General features: G+C 48.6%; 1 protein-coding gene across 5 annotated transcripts in view; it reads right to left on the bottom strand.

The window, feature by feature from the left end:
• SENP5 (SUMO specific peptidase 5) overlaps positions 1-23,548 on the bottom strand; it is a 362,099-nt gene that overhangs the window by 152,638 nt on the left and 185,913 nt on the right. For all 5 annotated transcript variants that reach the window (XM_069618625.1, XM_069618622.1, XM_069618626.1 and 2 more), the window contains exon 9: positions 23,256-23,393. In XM_069618625.1, coding sequence (XP_069474726.1) covers positions 23,256-23,393 — 138 coding nt within the window. The remainder of the gene's footprint in view (positions 1-23,255; positions 23,394-23,548) is intronic.

Consider the following 23,548-nt stretch of genomic DNA (forward strand, 5'->3'; position numbering starts at 1 on the left):
AAGCACCTCCTCCAAATCCTTTAGAAGAAACTTGAGATTTTCCTCCAGAAGTCCGAAAGGACAGCCGTCATTGCTGGAGCGTGCCCAAAGCACGAGCCTTCTCAGTGTTCGCCTTGTTGGCCTGAAGATACTCGTCCACAGTCTTCCCAAACAAATTGTCCCTGTCGAAGGGCATGTCCAACACCATCGACTGAACATCCTGGCGGAAATTAGTGACCCTCAGCCAGCCCCGCCGACTAAGGCAAACGCTGTTGCTCATTTGGCGGAATCCCATGTCGGCAAATGTCTGGCCACTGTACCGGCGTGGTCCGAAGCCACCTCACCTTCTTGTAGGATCTCCAATGCCTCCGCCTTCGTCGTTGGGATGGAAGTGCAGGAGGGGGGCCATCTTGAACCAAAGTTCTGTCGTAACGCGCCGCTGCCGATGTAAAAACTCTCGCCCCACGACATCCAATTTCTTCCCCTCTCTGTCCGCAGGGGGGTGAGGCGGTTGTTTGGGTGAGCGTGTAACGATGGAGGGGGTGTAGCTGCCGACGAGGAGGAGCCCGAAGACTTCTTGGCCGCTGCCGAAACTACAGAGTCTGGCGACGGCTGGGACCGTAAGCACTTGGGGGCTGAGTCTTCTCATAACGGTCCCTCTTCGGGGGAGCCGATGAAGGGTTCTTCATGAGGGACAACCCGTCACCCCAAATGTCATCCAACAGCGGGATCGACAGCACGGTCTTCCTTTTCGACTCTGGTATAGGAAACCTTTCTTCTCCTACGGGATGAGCAGGAATAGCTCAGAGGCCCTGGAGATCATGGCGTGGAACGAGCCTATCTCGTCGGGTGGTGAAGATCTGGTAGGCGGCGATGGGAGATTCCCCCACCCGCCATAGTCTGAGCCAGTGCCCGTCGTCACTGTGTCTGCGTCCGTTTCATCCCTCGGGGGTAGTGGGGGTCAGGGGAGCGATTTAGAAGAGGGCGAAGGGTGGAACGGAGGAGGGGGGTGAACTTCTATCTTGGATGGTGGTCCCTCCGATGGTTGTGGCACCGCGGGTGGGGCCGCCAGTGTAAGAGGCATCCATGTCTGGATCTCCGAGCACAGGGTATGCAATATCCACCAAGATATCCCCATGTGGTTGTTAGAGGTGGAGGCGACTGAGACAAGGGCATTTGTGGCTTAGGATGTTCATCCGCGTGGTCACCGCCTTCCTGCTAGTCGGTCTCCTCATCGTCACTTTCGTTGTCGCCCTCGTCGGGATCCCTCTCATAGGGCATGCTCTCGACACATCGTCCCTCCTGGAGGATCGGGAGGTTGGTGAGCTCCTCCTCTGAGGAGATGTCCATGCCCTGAGGGCCACTGTGCCCTCCCCCCCTCCCTCTCTGCGACCAAGGGAAATAATGGGCATCACCTTCTCCGGCATCTTTTTGATGTGCTAGAAAGAGGATTCCCTCCTGGCAGGCAGGGATACCCTCGCCTTTGGGGCCATACCCAGCAGATCCGCCACTGCGGCCTTCGCGAGGGAAGCCACCACTCCTTCGATGGAGTGTTGGGCCTTTGTCTGATGCACCTGGGCCTTCACGGTCTTGGCCGAGTCTGCGGCTTTCACCTTAGGGGGGAGGGTCGGGCCCTGTTCCCACTTTTCTGCAGGGCCAGGCTGGGTCTTCTTCAAGAGCTAGCCCGGATGGTCCGACGACTCCTTCGAAGATCCTGAGTGTTGGCTCGTGGTAGAAAGCGCTGGAGAGGCAGTGGACTTGTGGTGCTCGGCCTTATGTTGGGCCCCTGTGGGAGGGGTGCCCTCAAAGGTCTTAGAAGACTGCTCACCTTTCTTCTGGGCAGGGGAGGCATGCTGCTGGGACTCACCCAGAGCAGGGGCCCTGGCCTGCAGCCACTTGTAGGGACGCTTGCGACGATCGGTCCGCGTGCGGGGCACCATCTCCCTACAAGCCGCACAGTCATCCTCCACGTGCGTCGGGTCCGAGTGCAGGCAGTAAAAGAACAGGGAATGCACATCGTCCGAAAAGATATTCCGTAGGTTGCAGCCGGGGCAAATCTTGGAGGCGCAGAGTCCTTCTCATCCGCCATGTCCACGCGGGGTAGGCCATGAAGAAGCTTCTGGAATGCTCCAAAAAAAAAAAAAAAAAAAAAAAAAGAAAATCGCCCCTGAGGCGCACTGAAGAATCCGAAAACGGGTCCCTGTTAATCAGAAGATAGAGCGACGGAGCTTGAGGCTCGATTAACAGAAAAAAATAGAGCAAAACTTAGAAAAATCACAAAACGCAGTAAAAGCTCGAGAGCTAAAGCACAAGGACTCCCAACACTTGAACGTGCAGTAAAAACCTGAAGATAGCTGCAAAGGGAGGGGCTTAGGTAGAGGGCAGTCTTTGGCTGGGGGCAGTATGACCCAGAGACCAGTGATAGTTTGTTAGGAGAAAGACAGTTCAGAAGTGAAACTGAAACTGATTTTTTCTTTACCGAGGATTCCCAGCCGGACGACAGGGAATATTCATGAGCATGTGAATCCATGCCAGACCCCATGCTGGGGAATCTGCACAAAGCGCTGATAAATATTTCAAGTGACCTTTGTTCAAAAATATTAAAGCTCTTAAAGCATTGAATTCCATACTATTCTGATAGTTCCATTGTGAGGTTTGCATGCAGCCCGGAATACTTGGTTCAAATATCACATGAAAATGGAGCTTTCTAATTTGGTTTGCTGGACAGTGCCACAGATCATCATACAGACTCTAGGAGTTTGAAAACATTTACATTTTCCTTTATTAGTAAACAATAAATCTTATTGTGGGCTTTCAAAATTAAAAGTGCAATGTTTTCTAGAGTTAGGCTTTCCTGTTTTTAGTGAAATCCGATAAACACTGGTACAACGCCCCCGGAAGAAAAAGTGGCATTTCAAACGGAGAGCACTAAAGGTAATTTATTGGCTGGCTTGCCAGTAGGTACATAGTAGGCCAACCTTTGCTGCACCATCTCAGCAAACTAAGTGAAAACTCTTTAGAGCTCTACTTATGTTGCTAGCTACAAAATGTACACATGAAACACTAATGCAGCCATTCTCGCATAGGTCAGAATTAGACTTAAAAATCAAAACGAGCAAAATAAGTGCTGAATACTTCCATCTCTTGCGAAAACAGTGCCACTTGAGGCAAAAATGATGTACTAGCCCTCAGTGTGTAGGACGGTTAATGATCTTACTACAGTTATTACACATTTTTAAGTAAAGGGTAGCAAGAACATTGGATTCATGTAAAAGAAAAGATGTGGCAGGGTATGACATTGGGGTTTGCGGTATGAAATACAAGGGCAATGCAATATTTCACTCCCGGTGAACAATTAACCACCTGCAGGCCGGCTTCGGGTTAACCTTAAGCACTGACCTCATCGGACGGAAACCAACTCAATGTAGATAGTGCTTCCACCTACAAAATGTTATCTACTATGCAATGCTTTTTTGCTTTGCAGCATTCTGGAAAAACTTGATTGCATATATTAAAAAAGAAAAAAATGTTCAAGAATATTTGCTTTGAGTTAAAAAAAAGTAATAGACCCTCCTCCCTCCCCCTTAAAGCAGCCGACATCCCAATATCCTTGCTTTATCAACATTACATATTCATCCAACTTGCACTGACAGTTTATAGAAAAACTCCATAAAACACTCCGCTCAATGAACTGCTTCAAATCAAGAATGCAGAGATGCCGAATGAGCGGGTTGCATTTAGTCTCAAACGACTCCATTTTATCCCTGATCTGGGCTGTGAGCTTCTCCATAGCAGCAATTTGCCATAACTTGTGCAGCAATTGCCCCGGTGACTGAGTCAATTTCTAGGCCCCACATAGCAGTAATTGCTAATTTAGCCGCCAAGATCATGCTCTTGATTAGTTGCAGTCACATCTCCAAACCATTCCATTCCCCCCTAATGCCTGTTTGAGTTTGCATTGCCTGCTCCCACTTCATATATGGCTCCCTCTAATTCCTCCCATATAAGCCCGTTTCAGACAACTACCCATGAAGTGAGTCCATGTTCCCTCCTGCCCCCATTCCCTCTAACACCAGTTTCCAGCTGGAGGAAGGAATTTGTGCAACTTATCACCGTCTGTGCAGTATTTTGAGCTGTGTCCTTGTGTTGGGTGCATATTGAGCTCTACCAAGCGTTCCGGTACAGCTCATACCACTTCTGCTCCGAGACACCCTTCCCCAGCTCAGTCTTCCATTCCTTTTTGTATGGGCATTCACCCCTGCCTCCATAATGTAGTTGTAGACCTCCATCAACCCCTTCATACCTTCTGCATCTTGCAAGGTCTTTGAGAGCTGTAGAGTCCTCACCACCCACCTCTTGATCGTTCGATGACTCAGCCAGTGTCTAACCTGCTAGTAGCTATATCTATCCCCTTCCTGTTGACCGAAGTCCCTTTTACAATGGTCAAACCATTTAACATCCCCATTTTGCACAAAGTCCCTGATCTTCGTGCAGTCCAGTCTCTCCCACCTCTCAAAGTGCGTTTCCCTAAAGGCCAAGTAAAATTCTCATTCCCCTGTATTGCTGTGAAAAGAGATGGAAATGTAATTAGCAGCTCATTGCTGCCGATTCTTAGGTCCCACACCTCCATCGTACGTCGTGAAATCTTATTCATGTATATCCCTTAGCCCTCAGTTTTCTTTCCAGCCAGGGTTGCTTCAACTGTTAGACTGTTCTATGAACAGCCAGTGTCCACCCACTCCACTATTCATATGCGTGCCCCCAGGAAGGAGTTAATTAAATCTGGACGCAATAGGCCCCCCTTCAACATTCTGTGTTTTTTCAGAAAATGTCAACAAAATTATGTACAAAGCAGTCTGAGGATTTTATTCTCTTACGAGCTACGAACAATAGTTTTGCAGTTCTGAATTTGCCATTTTCCAAGCACGGGTTGAGTTGGAATTATTTTTTAATTATAAGTACCTTCAGTTTTGTGAGATGTTGCCGATTTTTTCAAAAGCATACATTTCGGAAAAGTAGATACAATTCCAAGTTCAGGAAGGGGTCATTTGCACAAAACAGGCAACAACTATGTACCCATAATTCTATAGTTTGGCAAAAAACTTGGAAAAGTGACAGAAAAAAAGTATTTGCAGGATATGTTTGCACTTGTAAGGTAATGGCTTCCAGGAATATTCAGAAAAGCAATACACTGCTACATTCCCCAACTCTTCTAGTTAGGAAAACACATTTTTCATAAAGGTTTCACAAAACTACTAGCCAAAAAAAACAAGCCGTATCAATATTTCTATGCTAACGGCCTAAACTGAGGTACTTGGCATTTGAAAACAATGAAACCAATGTAGTGAAGAATGCCAAGCATACATCCTCCCGACCGCCAGGCAATGAACGGGAGGACTTCCCCATCCGTGCCTGGGTGTCGGGGGTCAGTCCTGATGACATCGGCGCACATGGCGTGCGCCAACGTGATCAGGAAGTGAAATGTACATGCTGAAGCCTTTCAGCTTCACCATGTACATAGCGCAGTTTTTCGTGCTGCATGGCCATTTCTTGCCCGATTGGCTTAATAAGTGGAGACTCGTCCCTTTCCAACAAGCCCTCCTCCAAGCAGATTGCTGGTAGAGGATCATTCAATCCTCGACCAGCAATCACTACTGGACCACCAGGGAATTGATTTTGGGGTGGGGGTTGTTAGAACAGTTTTTCTGAAGTCCAACTAGGGGCTTAGGTAAAACCATTCAACAGACAGTACAAGACTCCACTCTTGGTATAAGGCTGTACCACCAGAGTTCATGGTAGCGTTGAAAGAGCAGCCAGGCTTCTATTAGGAGGGAGAGAGGGCTGTAGAATCAGTACAAATGAAAATTGTAATACAAATGTCCGTCCATCCTGAGCAAGCGTGTACAGTTTGCATACAGTTATCGGACGACCTTTCTGGTAGTGAGGTAGTTGCAACAGCATGTTTTGTATTCTCGTTTAAGTGGAAAGCCAGCTCCTCTTGTCTTTAGAATAGCCCCTAGAAATTGTTTGGTTTGGGACTAGGCTTTATTTCTTCTCCTTGATGGAGAAGCCCAGATTGAAAAAAAGGTCTATTGTCTTGAGTATTTAGTTTACAAATTTGAGGAGATTCCCTGGTAATTAGCCAGTCATCCAGATAAGGATGTACTGGGATGGACATTCGGCGCAGGTATGCTGCCACTACTGCAAGTAATTTGTGAATACTCTTGGTGCTGAGGCGATGCCAAAGGGGAGTACCTTGAACATGTAGTGAACTCCTGCCATCTTGAAACGCAGATATTTTCTGTGCGCAGGAAGCATTGAAATATGAAAGTATGCCTCTTTCATATCCAATGTTGCCATGCAGTCTACCCCCCCCCTCCCCGTTTTAGGAGTGGGATTACTTCTTGGGAGCACGGTCATGTGAAATTTTAGGGGTTTGACATTTATTTGCAGGGCGCAGGTCTAATACTGGGCACATGGAAAGGTCTTTCTTTGGCACAAGTACGTACGTTAAATACCCTTGTTTACCTGATTTGCTGGGACAATCTCTACAGCGTCCTTTTCCAGCAGTGTCTTTACTTCTTCCAACAATATGCGTTTTTCTTCTGTTGACATTTTCCTTTGTCTTGGCGGCCGGTAGGGTAGTTTTTGTAATAGCTTGTTTCAATACCCTCCTGCCATGGTGGCCAACACCCACCTTCTCCAACGTTATCCCCTCCCATGCGTGGGTGAAGTGCGAAATTCTGCCTCCTACAGGAGTGGCATGGGAGGGGACCTGTAGCGGTGCATCATTGTTTGGTAGGGGTGGAGCCTCTCCCAGGTGAGGTGCAGTCTCTTCCTCTGCCCCTTTTATTTCTTCTTTGAAAACTGCAAAAGGGAGTTTGTCATTGGGATGGGCCCCGCAATGAGGCTTGTCTGCCCAGAGTTAGCCATAAGAACGGTGAGCACCCTGACCCCGAAACCTTCTAGAGTTTGAGACCAGTTGAACATAGGGCTTGTTAGCTGACCAAGGGATTTGAGAGAGCCATATTCCTCCTTAGCACTCTTCAGGGCATCGACTGACTTCCCGAACAGTACATTAGGCTCCACCGGCATGTTTAGGAGGGGGGCCGGAGTTTCTAACTTAAACCCAGATTGTCTGAGCCAGGCATGGCGCTGGATGAGCATGCCCTCTGCTATGATGCGTCCTGCATTTTCTGCTGCATCAAAACTAGCTAGAATAGTGTTGTTGGCGATTCTTGTTTGGTATGCCGCTGAGGCGACCTTTCTCCCGAAGTATAGATGGTCTTGCTTTCTTTGTCTGGCAGGGCCTTGGCTGACGCCAGGGGAGTGCCTGTTCTCTTTCTAGTAGTGGTGACCACTAATGAAATCAGGTTTAAGAAGATCCCTAATATACAAAGGGTCAGTGGAAACCCGCCTGAAAAGTTTTTCTATTCTGGGGTTGACTGCCCTTGAGACTAGGCGCCAGTAGGGAAGGCTGGATGCATCTCTGTACAGACTGCAGGAGCAGGATAAACTGGGTGGCAGGCCTTTTGTCTCCCAGAATGTCTTCCACAAAGTCTTTATCGACTTGTGTCGATGTTAGTTGTGCAGCATTTAGTAGCAGATAATTGTACTGTAGTTGGTCATCAACGGGAGATCTGCTACTGGCTGGTCCTGGTGGTCTGGTGACTGGATTACATAGATATCGTTATAGAATTGGTCCGGACTATAAAAGTCACCTTGAGACCCTGAGGGATCGTCATAGTACATGTCCTGAGAGGGGTCTTGGTAGGTCGAGGCGGAGGGGCTTAGAGCTAGACTGTGTTTCAGGACTAGGCGTTTGGCAGAGGCTGATGTGCCAAGACCCATGGCTGTGAGGCGCCTCTTAAGGATGATAGTTGATCTGGGTGACCGTCCATAAAGTTCACAAAACTGGACATCCTCCTTAAGATTTTATTGAACTGTTCAGGAGTTAAGCAATATTATATGTAGTAACCCTGTGAGAGACTACACCAGCCTTGTCCTCTTGGCAATAGGTAACACAAACTTTGGTATAGGCCTGTACTACACAAGTTGGTAGCAGCCAGGCTGATCTCAAGAGGGGTCAATGTGAGCTGTAGGGTTGTAACAGAATCACAGTGACAGGTATTCAAATAACACTTCTACTCAATGTTTGATTAAAATTATTTATTAATTTAACAGTCAGTTTTAAAATAAGCCTTTAGAAGGGAGCCATATGCAACACTTAAAATACACTTCAACAATACACTCCTTCAGTTCAATAAAGTAAGTAGATACCCTTTTGTGATTACACACAGCTACTTCCTACACCCTAAGGGGACTTCAATCGTTAGGACACTGGACAATCAAGTTACTTTCTTACCTGGTAACGTTCTTTCGATGGGATGTTCCGACGACGTATTCCACATCTATGAGAGGTAATCACCACAGTTGTGCTGCTTTGGAAATTTTTCGGCGTCTGCGTCGATATGCTGTCCTCGAGGGCCTTCGTCGAGCCGATATCACCGGATGTTATAAGTAGGACGCACAACGCCCGTAGCCTCAGTTGTAGTTTTTTCCCCAGAACGCGTGGCACCAATCTTCTGCCAGTATGACCACAGAAAGCTTTGCGGAAACGGAAGCTGCAATCGCATAAGAATTTCTGTAGCGGGGCAGGCTGGGAGGGTACGATGTGGAATACGTCGTCGGAACATCCCATCGAAAGAATGTTACGAGGTAAGAAAGTAACTTGTTCTTTGAAGGGATTGGTTCCTCTGACGTATTCCACATCTATGACAGACTCCCAAAGCAGTACCAACGTATGGAGGTGGGAAAAGAATTTAGAATTTTAGAATGCCCAATTAAATTGCAGAATAGAGGACTGCCTTGCCAAAAGCCAAATCCTGCCCATGGATAGAATCCAGGGAGTAGTGGTTTACAAAAGTATGGACAGAGGCCCAAGTGGCTGCTTCACAAATGTTACGAATGGGAACACCCCTCTGCAGGGCAGTAGAGGCAGCCACAACCCTACCGCCAGGCGGTAACATTCAGAAATTGTCAAGATAATCATCTAGACAAAGTCTGCTTAGTAACAGCTTGTCCCAACAGCGTACCCTACAAAGATCTGATCATCCACTCTGAACTGGGACATGCGTGATATGTAGAAACTTAAAGCTCTCTTAGGATCCAACCTATGGAGCCTCTCCTCTTCCTTACCAGGATGTGGAGGAGGATAAAAAGCCAGAAGAATGACCTTCTGGCTTAAATGAAATTCCGACAACTTTCAGAAGAAAAGAAGGACGAAACCTAAGGACAACCCTGTCCTTATGAAACACTGAAGGGTGGCTTAGTAGATAGTGCCTGCAACTCACTCACTCTGCAAGCGGAAGTAACCGCAACTAAAAATACAGTTTTAAAGGTCAACAGTCTCTCAAAGGAGAAGAATGTAAAGGCTCAAATGGAGCACCCATTAGGAATTTTAGAACCATGTTCAAATCCCAACCGGGCACCTGGAAAGGTGACAGTGGGAACACATTAGTAAGACTTTGCAGAAACTGAGAAATTAAAGGGATTTTAAAATAAGAACACTCCTCAGACGAGCGCTTAAATATGGACAGCGCCGCCAGGTAACATTTAATGGTACCCACTTGCAGGCCTTTGTGGGCCAATGAAAGCAAAAAAGACAGAACCACAGGAATGGCACATGAAAAAGGATCCACATTCTGAAACCTGCACCAGTCGCAGAACTTTCTCCAACGGGACAGGGACTTTGTTGCAGGCCTTCTGGCCGACAGCAACAACTCCATCACGTCTTCAGGGAGGTCCCAATCCTTATACCTCAACCTTTCAGAAGCCAAGCATGAAGGTTGAAAGACTTGACCTCTTATGGAGACCCTGACCCCCCCTCCCGTGAGAGCAGATCGTCTTGGTAGGGAAGACAACGTGGAGGGCAGATGGACATGTCAAGAAGGTCTGGGAACCGAACCTCCGTAACCTCTGCAGCACTTGCGGAATGACAGGGACTGGAGGAAGCGTGTACAGCAGTGGGAAGGACCACTCCACTACAAACGCGTCCCCCAAGGCTCCTCTTGAAGGAAATTCCCGCAAGCAGAATCTTTCGCACTTCCGGTTGACACTGGTGGCGAAGAGATCCAGTTGTGGGGTCCCCAAAAGGGCGAAGATCTCCAGGAGAATCTCCTGAGCCAGCTCCCACTCGTGAGAGACCGTGCTCTGCCTGCTCCGAGCGTCCGCCGCCTCGTTTTCGTCTCTGGCCAGATGAACTGCCGAGATCGAAAATTCCTGCTGGATGGCCCAGAACCAGAGCTGCATCGCCTCCCTGCACAGAGGGAGAGACCCTGCCCCCTTTACCCCCTGCTGAATGTCAACTTGTTGGCATAAGCTCCCCATCCCATGAGGGATGTGTCCGTCACGATCGTCACCTCCGGCCAGGGTAGCCAAAAATGGAGCCCCCTTCATCAGATTGCCTTAGACGGCCCACCACAGAAGATCCTGGGTGACTGAGGGCGGCACCTTAACGGGATCCGACATCCAGCCAGAGGACTGCGGCCACTGCATCTTGAGAGCCCACTGCGGAGATCTCATCCGCAGCCAGGCCTCTGGCACCAGAAGAATGCAGGATGCCAGGAGGCCGAGCAACTTCAAGAACTCAAACGCCGGGAGACTCTGGGCATGTCCAAACTTGTTCACCATCTGCAGAATGTTATGAACCCTCACCTGGGGAGGGGAAACAGCTCCAGGGATGTGTCGAGCACTGCTCTGATGTACTGGAGCCGCTGGGTAGGAGTCAAGTGGGACTTAAAGTTGAGGGAGAAGCCCAGCCTGTGAAGGGAGTGGCAGGTGACTGACGGATGATCCTGGACTTTCTCAGGAGAGCGCGTCTTGATCAACCAATCGTCCAGGTAGGGGTAGACGTGAATCCCCTTTCCTGAGATACGCTGCCACCACCACCACGAGCTTGGTAAAAACCCTTGGGGCCGAGGTCAATCCGAACGGCAGGACCCGAAACTGAAAGTGCGAGTCCCCAACCGTGAACCTCAGGTACTTCTTGTGCTTGGAATAAATCGGCACATGAAAGTAAGCGTCCTTGAGGTCGACAGACACCAACCAGTCCTGAAGTTGTAGGGCCTGGAGGACTTGAGAGAGTAACCATCTTGAACTTGTCCTTCCTGAGGAGCTTGCTCAAACCACGCAAGTCCATGATGGGTCTCAATCCCCAGTCTTTTTTCGGGATCAAAAAATATGGGGGATACCATCCCTTGTTCCTCTCTGCTAAAGGCACCAGTTCTATGGTGCCTTTCTCCAGCAGGGATTTGATTTCCTGAGCAAGAAGCGGATCCGGACTCTTCAAAAAGATTCCCTGGTGGATTGACGTGAGGCCTCTGCCGGAAAGTAAGACAGTAGCCGTGGGCTAGGATCTCCAGAAACCACACATCTGAAGTAATGGCACGCCATTCTACAAGATGCTGCGCCAGCCTTCCCCCAACTGGCGAACCATGGGACATTGCCTCATGACAGCTGCTGCGGCAGTGCCTGAGGGAAAAGAGGCAACTGCCCGAGCGGCAATGGCACCTAGAGTACCTCGTTTTCCACCTCTGGTACTCCTACGTTGGCCCCTTTGACTTGCAGCTCCCCTCGATCTACCAAAGGTAGAGTAGTATCGAAAGGAACCTCCCCTCCATTGCTGTCCCCTAGGACGAAAAGGCAGAGGTTTGGCGAACTGCAGCGCGCAATGACTTTGGTGCAGCGTTGGAGGTCTGCAACCTCTCAAGGCTCTCGTCAGCCTTGCTGCCAAAAAGATGGTCACCATCAAAGGGCATGTTGAGAAGCCGGGCTTGTACATCCGGAGCAAACCCCGACTTCCGCAACCACGCAAATCTGCGCATCACGGTGCTCGCCGCCATGGACCGGCTTACACAGTCTGCCAAGTCCAGACCCGACTTAATGGATTCACACATGGCATCCTTGCCATCCTGTATAAGGGCAAGAAATCCATCCCGTTCCTCCCTTTCGGGAATATGTTCAGCCGCCAATGAAACAATTCCACAGAGTGTGGGTGAAACATGCTAAGGCACACACAGAGTTGGCTGATTTCAAAGCCATACCCCCTGAAGAAGAGACTTTCTTTGCCCAACCGTCAAAACGTTTGACGTCCCTATCAGGAGGGATGGTAGGGTACGACGCCTGTTTTGCTGGGGCCGTAGCCGCCTGCACCACCAAACTCTCCAGAGTAGGGTGCATGCACAAGTAGCCGGGGTCGCCACTGGCTGGGCGGTACTTTTTCAGCAACGACTTACCCACTGCCGTGAGACTCTCCGGGGCAGTCCAAGCCGCCGCCACCCTTCTTTGCAAGGCCATATGGAATGGCAGTACCGGGTCAGTTGGTGGACCTTGGTCCAAGATATCCGTCAGGTCATCCTGCAGAAAATTCACTGGTGGTCGCAGACCACCCCAAGTACTCCGTCACCCTTGACATTAGCCGCCGGTATGAAGACTCGGCGTGCGTGCCAGGCCCAGGCCTACCAAACAACCTCATGAGAGGTGTCCAGACCACTGGCGTTGTGCAAAGACTACGCAGGTCTTCCATCTGGCTATGACCAGATAACAGGTCATCAGGAACCTCCTCAGGACCCAAACCTTCCTCAGACCCTTCATCAACCTCAGAAATATAATCCAGAGGCTGAAAAATCCCTGGAAGAGGGCACAGAAAAAGGCTCAGATACAGGCCTCACTGACTTCAGGGCCTTCCTCAGAGTTTCCACCGATGCACAGGGTCCCTCCGGTAAAGCCTCCACAAAAGGTGTCGACGGAATCTGCGTCAACGTCGAGCCTGGCGCCGATGGCTTAGACACGGGCCTCGAAGGCGGTGCCCGAAGCGTGTCCAATGGCCTTAGTGCCGATGCCGTCGATGGCTTCCCCGGAGGCGGAGCCTCAAGAGAGTCCCTCGACGGACATGGCGCTGAAGTCTTCTTCGAAGACCTCAAAGGCTCCGACAGTCTCAAGGGTGTTGAGGACCGGGACCTGGAGCGGGCATGGCTAGAGCGATCCACCTTGTCCGATCGGGACCTCGAAGGCTCCAGTTGATCGCGCCGACCGCCCAAGCCCGAAGGCGTGCGAGCGGCGGCCCTAGCACTTTCCCTGCCGGCTTCTTTCAAAGGTGCGGCTGGAACAGAGCACTGCGATTCAAAAATCACCATCATCTCCTTACGAAATGCATCCCATTCCGCAGGACGGGCAGAGTCCTCGGACGAGGAAAGCGACAGGTGACTGCGCTTCCGCGAGTGCCTCGAAGAGGCGAAGGAATGGCGGGAACCACTCCGGGACCGAGACCCCCTGGACTTACACCGACGACGCAGAGGGTCGTCTCTCGAATCGTTGGCCGAAAGCCCCGCGGATTTAGACTTTCGGGGTTTGGAAACCCTATCTACAGAAAGCTTCTTCCGCTCCCGCAAGGCCTTCGACGTTAACGACTGGCAATCGTCACAGTCATCCGTGGCGTGGTCCTCACCGAGGCCCCAGAGGCAGACGTCATGCGGGTCCGTAAGTGACATCTTGGAACCGCAGTCCCGACGCTTCTTGAATCCCGACCGCAGGGTAGAAGACATGATATCTTCACAAAACACCAAGTTCGAAGAACCGAGAGAATCAGAAGAACCGAGGTGCGCCGAGATCTCCGAAGCAAACACGTTAGCGGAAAAAACGGAACTGAGGCTACGGGCATCGTGCTTCCTACTTATAACATCCGGTGACATCGGCTCGACGGAGGCCCTCGAGGACAGCGTATAGACGTCATCGACGCAGGACGCCGAAAATGTTCAGAAGCAGCACAGCTGTGGTGATTACCCGTCATAGATGTGGAATACGTCGGAGGAACCAACCACTTCGAAATTAATATATCACTTTTCACACTTAAATTGTAATACTGAAGTTATGGCAAAAAGGAAAAGGTTAGGGAAGGAAACAATAGATAACAAGTTTCTCAAGCAGGTAAGCACTTTAGAATCCCCTCATGAAATATAGGTCAACCCTTTCTCAGCTATACAAGTAAGGTATGTATGACTTTTTGGAGGGACAGTTAAACACAAAGCCAGAGGGTAAGAAGAGTCTGCAGGGAGCCAGGACAGCCAATGTCAATTGAGCAAAGCTTTGGGGAGCTGAGGCACTTCTTGAAGTTAAGTAAAATGTCTTGCACAATGTTAAATAGAGTTGTTGTAAAAGAATCACTGCTGGGCCACAAGCTGGGAGGCTTGCGAGGGGCAAAGCTGCAAGCAACTCTGCAAAGGGCAGTTAATGTAAGTCTCCAGTGAGGGCAAGCAAGCTACACACAACAAGAGGCAAGTACCTCTACTTAGTACCTTGAGCCTGAAGAAAAGGTTCCAGTTGGCTTCTGTTACTGTTTTAGTCCTGCAGATCCTGTTCCTAGGCCTCAGTCGTGGGGACAAGAGGGAGGACATCTGGGGATTCCTGCACTACGGTTTGAAGGTCAGCGGTAGCAATAGGCACAATTTCAGCTGCACTTCGCAGTTTCAGCTACTCGCAAATAGCAGCACCGCGGTTCTTGGACACCTTGTGGACTTTCCTTGCTTCTGGGGTCCATCACTCTTGAGGTGGCTCAGGCTTGGTTAGTCCTGCTTCACTCGGTTCCTGCAGCAGCAACAGCAAAGAAGTACAGCTAGCAGAGAGGTGTGTCCCAGTCGAGTTTGCCTTGGGGTCGATTGGTCCCAACAAGCCAAGTCGTCCTTTCCGGGCTTCTCTAGTCGATTAGAAATTCTGAGCTTCAGCACTGCAGCAGGGCTACACTGAGCAAACCGACGGTCCAGGAGAGTGCAGCTTCTCTTCCAGTTTCTTCTTCAGTTCCTTCGTCCAGTAGTCTACTCTGCCTTCCTTGCAAAAGACCTCACCTTTTATGCAAGTTTATCCCATTCATTTGCAGCATAACTGTCACTCACAGCAGGGTGGCTGTCCAAGGACAGCCCTCCAGCCAATCCCCTTTGGGTGCATTCCTGTAACTAAGCACAGGGAGTTTCGGGAACCTCCGTCACTTCCTGCCCTGCCAGACACGCTGGAGCCAGAGGCGGGTTACAGCACTGAAACCCGCCAAAGACAAAACAAACCGACCAAAACCTAGTTTGGCGCGCAGAGTAAATCTCAAGAGGGACCATTCCAACAAGAAATGGTGAATAAAGACAAGGGCCATTTTGACAAAATAGGCACCCATGGGTACAATACTGCAGCTGAGGATTCAGCTTGCGATAAAAACACACAATGGTAGGAAAAAGTAAACAACTGCCACCAGCCATTAATTGTAGAAAGGTTAACATAAAAATGTTACATGAGAAGGTAGACAAAGGGGATACTAAGTAACCCTCCATCAATTTATTTAAGATCGCCTGTGGTGGGTCTACAAGGGTCTACAAAGAGAACAATTAAGTCAATTTCACTTTACTACTCTTGGAAACAGTTTCTCCAAGAGCAGGTATTTAAATATTAGCAGAAATCCAAAGGATTTCCCAGTGACACTGCACTGAGGGTGCTGTATGTCAATGTAAAAAGATGATGCCTATGGAGTTTGTCAGACTGAAACCAAAAGAGAAACAGGGTTACAATAAAAATACGAGAGACTGGGAAAAAGGTTTCACTCTCTCCAGGATAAAAATCCTAAAGTTCAGCAAAAGAGCTGGGGGTCTCTAAGGTAGAAGGGAATTGGCACTGAAATGAGAATTCTCCCCAACAGGGGAATAATCACATGAAGGTGGGAAGCTGGACATAAGGGTGGCCCGGGAGGGAGTTTGCTTTTTGTGATGCATAGCCCCTGAGAGAGTGTGTACGGGGATGGTGAGATCTATAGCCTGTGTGCTCTTGGAGGCCAAAGGAGTTTTTTGTTTTGGTGACCTAGCTTTAATTAGAGTAGCACGGACATGATTTTGATTAGCTCTTGCATCATCAGCGTTTGCTTGGGGGACGCCGACATGCGTTGTGGTGCTTGTTTTACGGCATGCGAAAGGAGGGCCTTTTTGTGTGCGGTGTCCGAACCAACCTTGGGGTCCGGTTTCGGAGGCCTGTCATGAGGCAAAAGTGTACGCGATGGCTGAGAACACCGGGAAGAACCAGAGGCTTTCTCCATGGAGACCGCATGGGCTGCGACGCTAGACTGTTGTCGTATGCCGCCGTAGGGTGTTTAGTGTTCTTGGGCAGGTGTACTCTGGCCGCCCGGTGTCTTTTCCATCACAGAGCAGACTGCAGGCTTATTGGAGTCAGGGGCACGCACACAGGGTTCCGACGAACCCTGCTCGCCTTCGGCATCACCAAGGACCCCAATACTGCCCTTGCTGGAGTCTTCACTCATGCCAATGGAGGCCTCGGCGTGCATTGCGTGAGCGGGCCAGCGTTTGGTGCGCCGATCCTTTAGAGTTTCCGGTTTAAAAAGTTTGCAAGATTTGCAAACTTTTTCGGAGTGATCCCGCAGGAGACAGCAATTGCACACTGTGCATGTCCTTCCACAGCCATTTTCGGTGGCAGGTAGGGCAACATTTAAAGGGAGTTTTGTCCATTATTTATTACAAGGGCAGATTGGTGAGAAAAAGGGAAAGGGGATGGCAGAATATGCATTCTCTGAAGAGGTCAGTATGAAGAACCTCCCCAGTCTCTCCCTACTTTAAAGGCCGAAGCCCGACGAGGCCCATGTAAGTTGTGTCTGGTCAATCAGTGAAGTAGTCATCGACTAGGTTGTCTATCGACAGCCACTGAGCAGTCTGTTGGCCGCGCAGTGAAAGCAAACAATAAGGAAAGAAAAAATAGTCTACCAGTAAACTTTCAACTAATTAAAAGGCATCAGCCTGGAAGAGCACTCTGCATGTGCGACCAACTTCGACGGCAGAAACAAAATCTCAGGGAACCCAACATGGGTAACAGTATACGTCACACTAGGGATATACTAACACGCCCCGTCGACGTCAGTTTTTCGAAAACAAATTTTGTAATACTCTGCGACTACCACTAGATGTCGAACTATGCAGAGAATGTGCTCCAAGCAAATCCACAAGCTCCAGAAATATGCATGCATGCATATAATACTGGGTCGATGAGGCTCAAGGGAGCAGTACAGATCCACAATACAGAAAATACAGAACGCTCTCGAGTAGTTACAAGCTTTTGATAAAGGCGGTACCTGAATGTACACAGCTACCTGGGGAGGCTGCGTCCGCTAGAGGTCGATCGAGGGACTGCTGAGCTGCTGTGGAGGAGTCTGAAGCCAGCCGGCTCCAAGGAGAAGGCTGCAGCAACCGGCGTGCCACGCTGGGAACGCCCCAGAGGAACCATAGAAGTGTGGTCCATGAACGCAGGAACCAGATAACAGCACCTCAGCCGCAGGAACACAGACTCAACCATCAGGCGGGAGCTGCAAAGGATGTGGAAGCCGAGCGAGGACAGTGGACCCACAAACTGGAGGTGGAGTACTGAAACGCTGCTCTTTTCTTACCGCTAGGGAACCGAAGAGCACTGCAGAAAGCCGCTGAGTTCTGGAGCGATAGATTGGGACACGGGGCACTTCAGCAACAATACCGAAGAATGCTAAATAATTGTACATGGAATGAAAGAATGATATGGGAGGCGAAGGTCAAGTGGGGAAAGAAAAACCTCACCTTGTAAACATTTGCAATACCATAACAATTATGAGTCTGGGACCCATACACAAGGGGAGAAAAACCAGAGAGGTTAAGGGGAGAGGGCTATTCACCTCATGAACCTTTGCAAAACCACAAGTGTGTGCAAAGTGTGCAAAGTGTGCCTCGTTCAAAGCCCTGGCATGAGATTATACTAGACCAAAACTAAAGTTTGCAATTGTGGAGCACCCAAAGATGTCCTGGCACAGGAATACACCAGGTAACCCCAAGACATTGAATGAAGTGAAAAAGAACCTGGCAGGGGATTACACCAGGTATCCTGTACAGTTGGAACTTATATCTGAAACAGTTTTGGAATGCAAAGAGTTCCGTTCTCAACCTGTCAGTCCGTAGATGCACCGAGGAAGGGCAGGAGCCTATCCTCTCTGCGCCCCACTGGCCTCACCGCAGAGACCTTTGCCGACTAAGAATCCACTGAAAGGTAGCTGATCCCTGCTACATTTTCCGTGCCTGTGCACTCATATGCGCCCTTAAGCACATTCTCGGCGTAAAATTGGGCTTTATCCATTATATCTACTCGAAATACTCGAGCCACCATGAGGCCGGCTTCTAAGATGGCTGCCGCTGCATTTGTGTCAGGGTTGCTAAGCAACCATCCCAGCTGCTGCAGCGTTCGACCCCATTGGTGGAATCCTTTCACTTCTTCCGGCGCCCATCGCCGGATAGGCGTCAGCCGGACCTCCCACCCAAGGATCCACACCCAATGACAATCCCTGTCTTGGCCGTGGGGCCATCAAAGCTGCTCCGCAAAGTTCCCACCGGCCATCTTGCGGAAAGAATTCCCCCCCCACGCGGCCCTGCCCCAGACTTTGATGTTCTACTACTGTTACATCATTCACTTCATTCCGCTTCCCTGAACTATGACTGCTAACTTATCATAACATCCTACTACATTCAGGCCTACCCAGCCCACACCATTAGCACATTGTTTCATATACATGCCGAGCTGCTCCCAGAATAACTTTTATTGACTTAGCCTCGCTAGTTATATGTATGTGCTTCCATGTTAACTCGTAATAGCCAATCCCTTAAGGATATGTTTACGCGATACTGACAGTGCCAATAGGCAAGTTCTTCCCCATCATTCACAAGACTAATCAGAAATGCACTAAGCACTGTTCTCCTCATTTGTTGCTGTAAAAAGTGATTTATAACAAATATTGCACCTGCTAAGATCAATGCCAAATGTCTAAACAGTACATGTATTTCTGCAAAATTTGTCAAAACATTTCATGAGAGCAAGCATATCGCTCTATTCATGTGCACACTGCGCCTACCCAGCCAATTTGCACAACTGTTTAATAATGCCTACTATCCTTACCATGGAGTACTGTTATACACACTAGCTTTTCCTGCCACATTCTTTGTACCAACTATTGCAACCTGCTAACTGACCACACCACCATGCTGCTCAAGGCCTCCCTTACTCTACACAACACTTGCCCATCCATTTTCTCACTTATTGCTCTCTACCCAGCCACTCTCATGGCCCAGGCATCCATCCACCTACCTACCCACTATGCCTTCCAACTCTCTTCATATTTCAACACAGCACTCCTCTTCCCTCCAGAGCACTCAGACACACTTTACAGAGGTAAAAGGACTTCTCCATACACCTTTGGACATGGGCCTCTCACTGTTTCACCCTTCCAATCAAGTGACTAGACTTCATAGTCTCAGAACTCGCACTCTACCCAGGCACATAATCTGCTCCCCTATGCTCACCACACTCAGGAACTTCAGTTTAAGCACCTGCACCTCCCGGGGACCCCCCACCTACTTCAGTTGTGCCAATGCACCTAAAGCTATGGCACTTAACACTAAACCAGCACTCTCACTCACCAAGCCTCGTATTATCCCACCTAAAGCTAGGCCACCCACTCCACAATCAGAAACAAACACCCTACCCGCACCTTAAATGCGTGTTGCTCAATGTGCGTTCTCTTCCCGCACATGCCTTGGAAATAAATGACCTATCCAGCCAAAACCTGGACATACTAGGCATCACCGAAAATTGATTACATGACGCCTCCGGCCCTGCGTCACTCTCGCCTTGCCACCAGGTTACACCATCCTCAGACAGGATAGACCTTCCAGAGTAGGAGGTGGAGTAGCCCTTATCTTCAAAGACACTAACCATTAGACCCAACATTAGCCTATGGGACGGCAATGCAGATATCCTATCTGCTAAACTATCCCTCTCACCCAACACCACCATTAACATTCATATACTATACCAGCCCCCAGGCCTCCCCGCAGATTTTCAGGGACACCTCACCCACCTACTCAGCGACAATATCAAAAAATCCTCAAAAACTATACTTCTAGGCGACCTAAAGCTAGGCTTTGATGACCCCAAGGACGAACCTGCCACAGAACTAGCCAAAGAACTATTGGACCTAGGATTCATTCAAAAATTCTTCAGCCCCATCCATTCCAAAGGCTGCACACTAGATTGTGTGGTGGATCACAATTGTGCCTCCACCATCACATCGAACCTTGCCTATCCTTGGACTGACCACAATTGCATTCAATTTACTATCCCCAAGGCCCCCAGCACCAAAACCCTCACACATGCCCCTTCGGCAAAAGTAAGAAGCTCTAACAAACTCAACTCGGACAACCTCCGACCATACCTTGACATCCCATGCCTATCGCTCCGTTCTGGCAGGACCCCAACATCCTAGCAGACCTCTTTAAGGACACGCTCACCGATGCAGTAAACTATAGCTCCGCTTAAATGCACGAAAGAAAAAAAAATCCTTTCACAGTAACCCCTGGTTCACGGAGGAGATCCAAGCTCTCTGCCTGCACAAACGACGGGCCTGCCATTACTACAGTGAAATCAAAATCATTCAATGATAGGATCTCCAATGCCAACTACCAAGCCAAAGAAATATTCACCATCTTCAATGTACTCATCACACCTCCTACCAGTACAGATGAGATCAAAGGCAAAGACTGGTGCGCAAGCATTCAAGCCGCTATTCTTAACAAAACAGACCTCCAAACACACACCTCCCCCAATTCTCCTTCAGGGATACCACAGAAACATGACCTCAAACATCTTAAACCATCCCTATGCAAAGGTGACATATGCCTTCCCAAAAATCATCAAGGAGTGTACCAAGGGCGTTGCCCTGCTTCTAACGGCATTCATTAACACCTCTTTTAAAACAGGCATTGTTCCTGATCGCCTCAAAGAAGCCTTGGTACGCCCCGTTCTGAAAAAACCTACACTAGACCCAGGACAGCCCAACAATCGGCCGATAACTACCGTCCCCTTCCTTCTTAAAATCTTGGACAAGACGGCCCATAGACAGATTCAACTTTATCTAGAAACCAACGCCATACTAGGAAAAAGACAATCGGGGTTCCGTAAAGGACATGGGACAGAAACTGCCCTACTAGATTTAAAAAAATAAAATCACCCAAACCATGGACAAAGGCAGGCCTGCCCTCCTCCTCCTCCTAGATCTCTGTGGCTTTTGATCTTGTAGATCATAAAACCCTTACCACAAACCTTACTCAAGCAGCCCAATTTTCCAAGCAAGCAGCCTCCTGGATTATTTCACAAAAGGTAGCAGGCGCTCCTCTCCAGCGAGAACATGGCATGATAACCTGTTCTGAGGTGAGAGTTTGCAGTACACGCCTCCTGGATTACCTCCTTCCTCGAGGGTAGAGCAATGAAGGTATTTTCTAACATAGCGAATGCAGCCTCCACTACCATACACTGGAGTTCCTCAGGGCTCATGTACAGCCCCTACCTTGTACAACTTATTCACAAAGCCTCTCTTCGACTTGCTTGATGCACTGGGTATAGCATATACTAATTATGCCGACGATCCCCAAGTACTCCGACCACTATCTGGCGCCTAGGACCAAGACGTCAAGGCACTACACCAAATCTGCACCAGAATCCAAGCCTAGATGGCAGCAAACTGCCTATGCCTCAACAGGGATAAGACCGATCCTTATTCTCGGCCAGAAAGCCACCTTAGCTAAACTAGACTGCCTCTACTCCAGCTTTAACATCGACAACTCCATCATCCTAGTCTCATCGGTAAAGACGTTGGGTGTTTAAATTGATGCCACCTTATCAATAAACAGGCAAGTTAGTGCTATCGCATCAGCATGAAGCTCATAAATGCCATAAAACCCTACCTCACCAAACCTAACTGCCTCGCAATAGCTAGAGCCACCATAGGTGCCAAGTTAGACTATTGCAATGCTCTCCTAGCTGCCACATGTACAAAAAACCTAAACATACTACACAAAACAATACTCTAAGAGCAGCACTGAGCATCCCTAGTAGGGACCATATCTCCCAAGCCAGACAGGCAGTGCACTGGCACCAGGTCAAAGACTGCATTACATTCAAAATACCCACCATCACTCACAAATGACTCAACCTTAAGGCACCTACATACCTATCAGAAACCATATCCAGAACCACCTCCTCGCGTCCTAGAAGAACCCGATACACCAACCTACACAACACCCCCACATCTACAGGGTTAAAGCAGGCAGGATTGGTTTCCCATACATAGCCCCTAAACTCTGGAACTCGCTACCTACCACCCTCAGAGCTGAAACCTCCCTCCTTGCCTTCCGGAAAAACCTCAAAACCTCCTTCAACCAACACCTACCCACCTACCTTCACCCTTGCCACTCTTCTCCTACTGCCCTCAATATGTAAATTGTACTCTGTAATGAAAAACGTAAATATGTAAATTGTAAAATGCTTCTCCCCATGTAACTAAGTTTGCTCATTCTCTGTAACAAGCGTCACGATGCCTACGGGCTGTTGCGCGCTCTACAAATGCGAATAAATAAAGAACCCTCCAAGGAAGTTTTGTGCCCTTTGGCGTCGTGAGAAATCCTGAACAGCAACCTGGGGAAGGGAGCCAATCCCCTGGACCTGTGAACCTTAATCATTGGGAACTTGTGTGGGAGTGCATTTACATCTCTTTTGAACTTTGCGTCACCTTTCAAGATTAGAGACATTACACCTTTGCACATCAAGAGTGACTTTAGAATTTGAGGGCAAGGACATTTCAGTCACAGGACAGTTTTGCTTTCGACATCTTGACATTGGACAGACCTTTCGTTTTGGTTGAGGTAGGGACAGTGAGGCATTTTCCAACCCCTTCTCATTTAATAAAAGTCTGTAACCACAAATATGACCTCCGTGTCTGCATCTCATTCTTGGCTCTTCATAATTGATGCAAATAACCTTCACATCTCAGATGGTCAACACATTCTGCCATCTTGAATGGTTTAGTACACACAACCGATCAAGAGATCCAGTCTAATATACCAGACAGCTAAACCAACAATAACAAATGTTCATTGATCAATATGTGAAGACACTTATTCATAATAAATTTACAACCACAAAAGCATTTTAGGCAGTACTAGTGTCAACATATAATGTGCATTAAGGAACATATGCATGGTATAAGAAAACAGTGTCAAAACTTTCCTTTTGACAAATCTGACAGGATTTAACACTGTTTTGGTTAATGTATTCCACATTTACATGCATTTCGCATACATGCTTATGATAAACCAACAAGTCAGGGTGCTTACCTCCACACAGAACTTAAAATGGATGCCTTGGGAATCATAAAACGAAATGATTCGATCAGGGAGGTTCACTGTAATGAGAGACCAATGCACTTCCAGGTGAATGGGAATTAACAAAAGGGACTTTTTGAACAAATCCACCTAAAAAATAAAGACAAGTATTATAAAATGTAGACCGCGTGCAGTTGCTAATCAAAAACATGTAATATTCCTCGACACTATTTTGCATTTTCCAGGGTTTCTACCAGACCTCTTAATACTGTGCATTTCTTAAACTTTATATTTGGACTTCTATT

The sequence above is a fragment of the Ambystoma mexicanum genome, chromosome 10, assembly GCF_040938575.1.
Source record: "Ambystoma mexicanum isolate Mex_15411 chromosome 10, UKY_AmexF1_1, whole genome shotgun sequence".
NCBI classification, from domain to species: Eukaryota; Metazoa; Chordata; class Amphibia; order Caudata; family Ambystomatidae; genus Ambystoma; species Ambystoma mexicanum.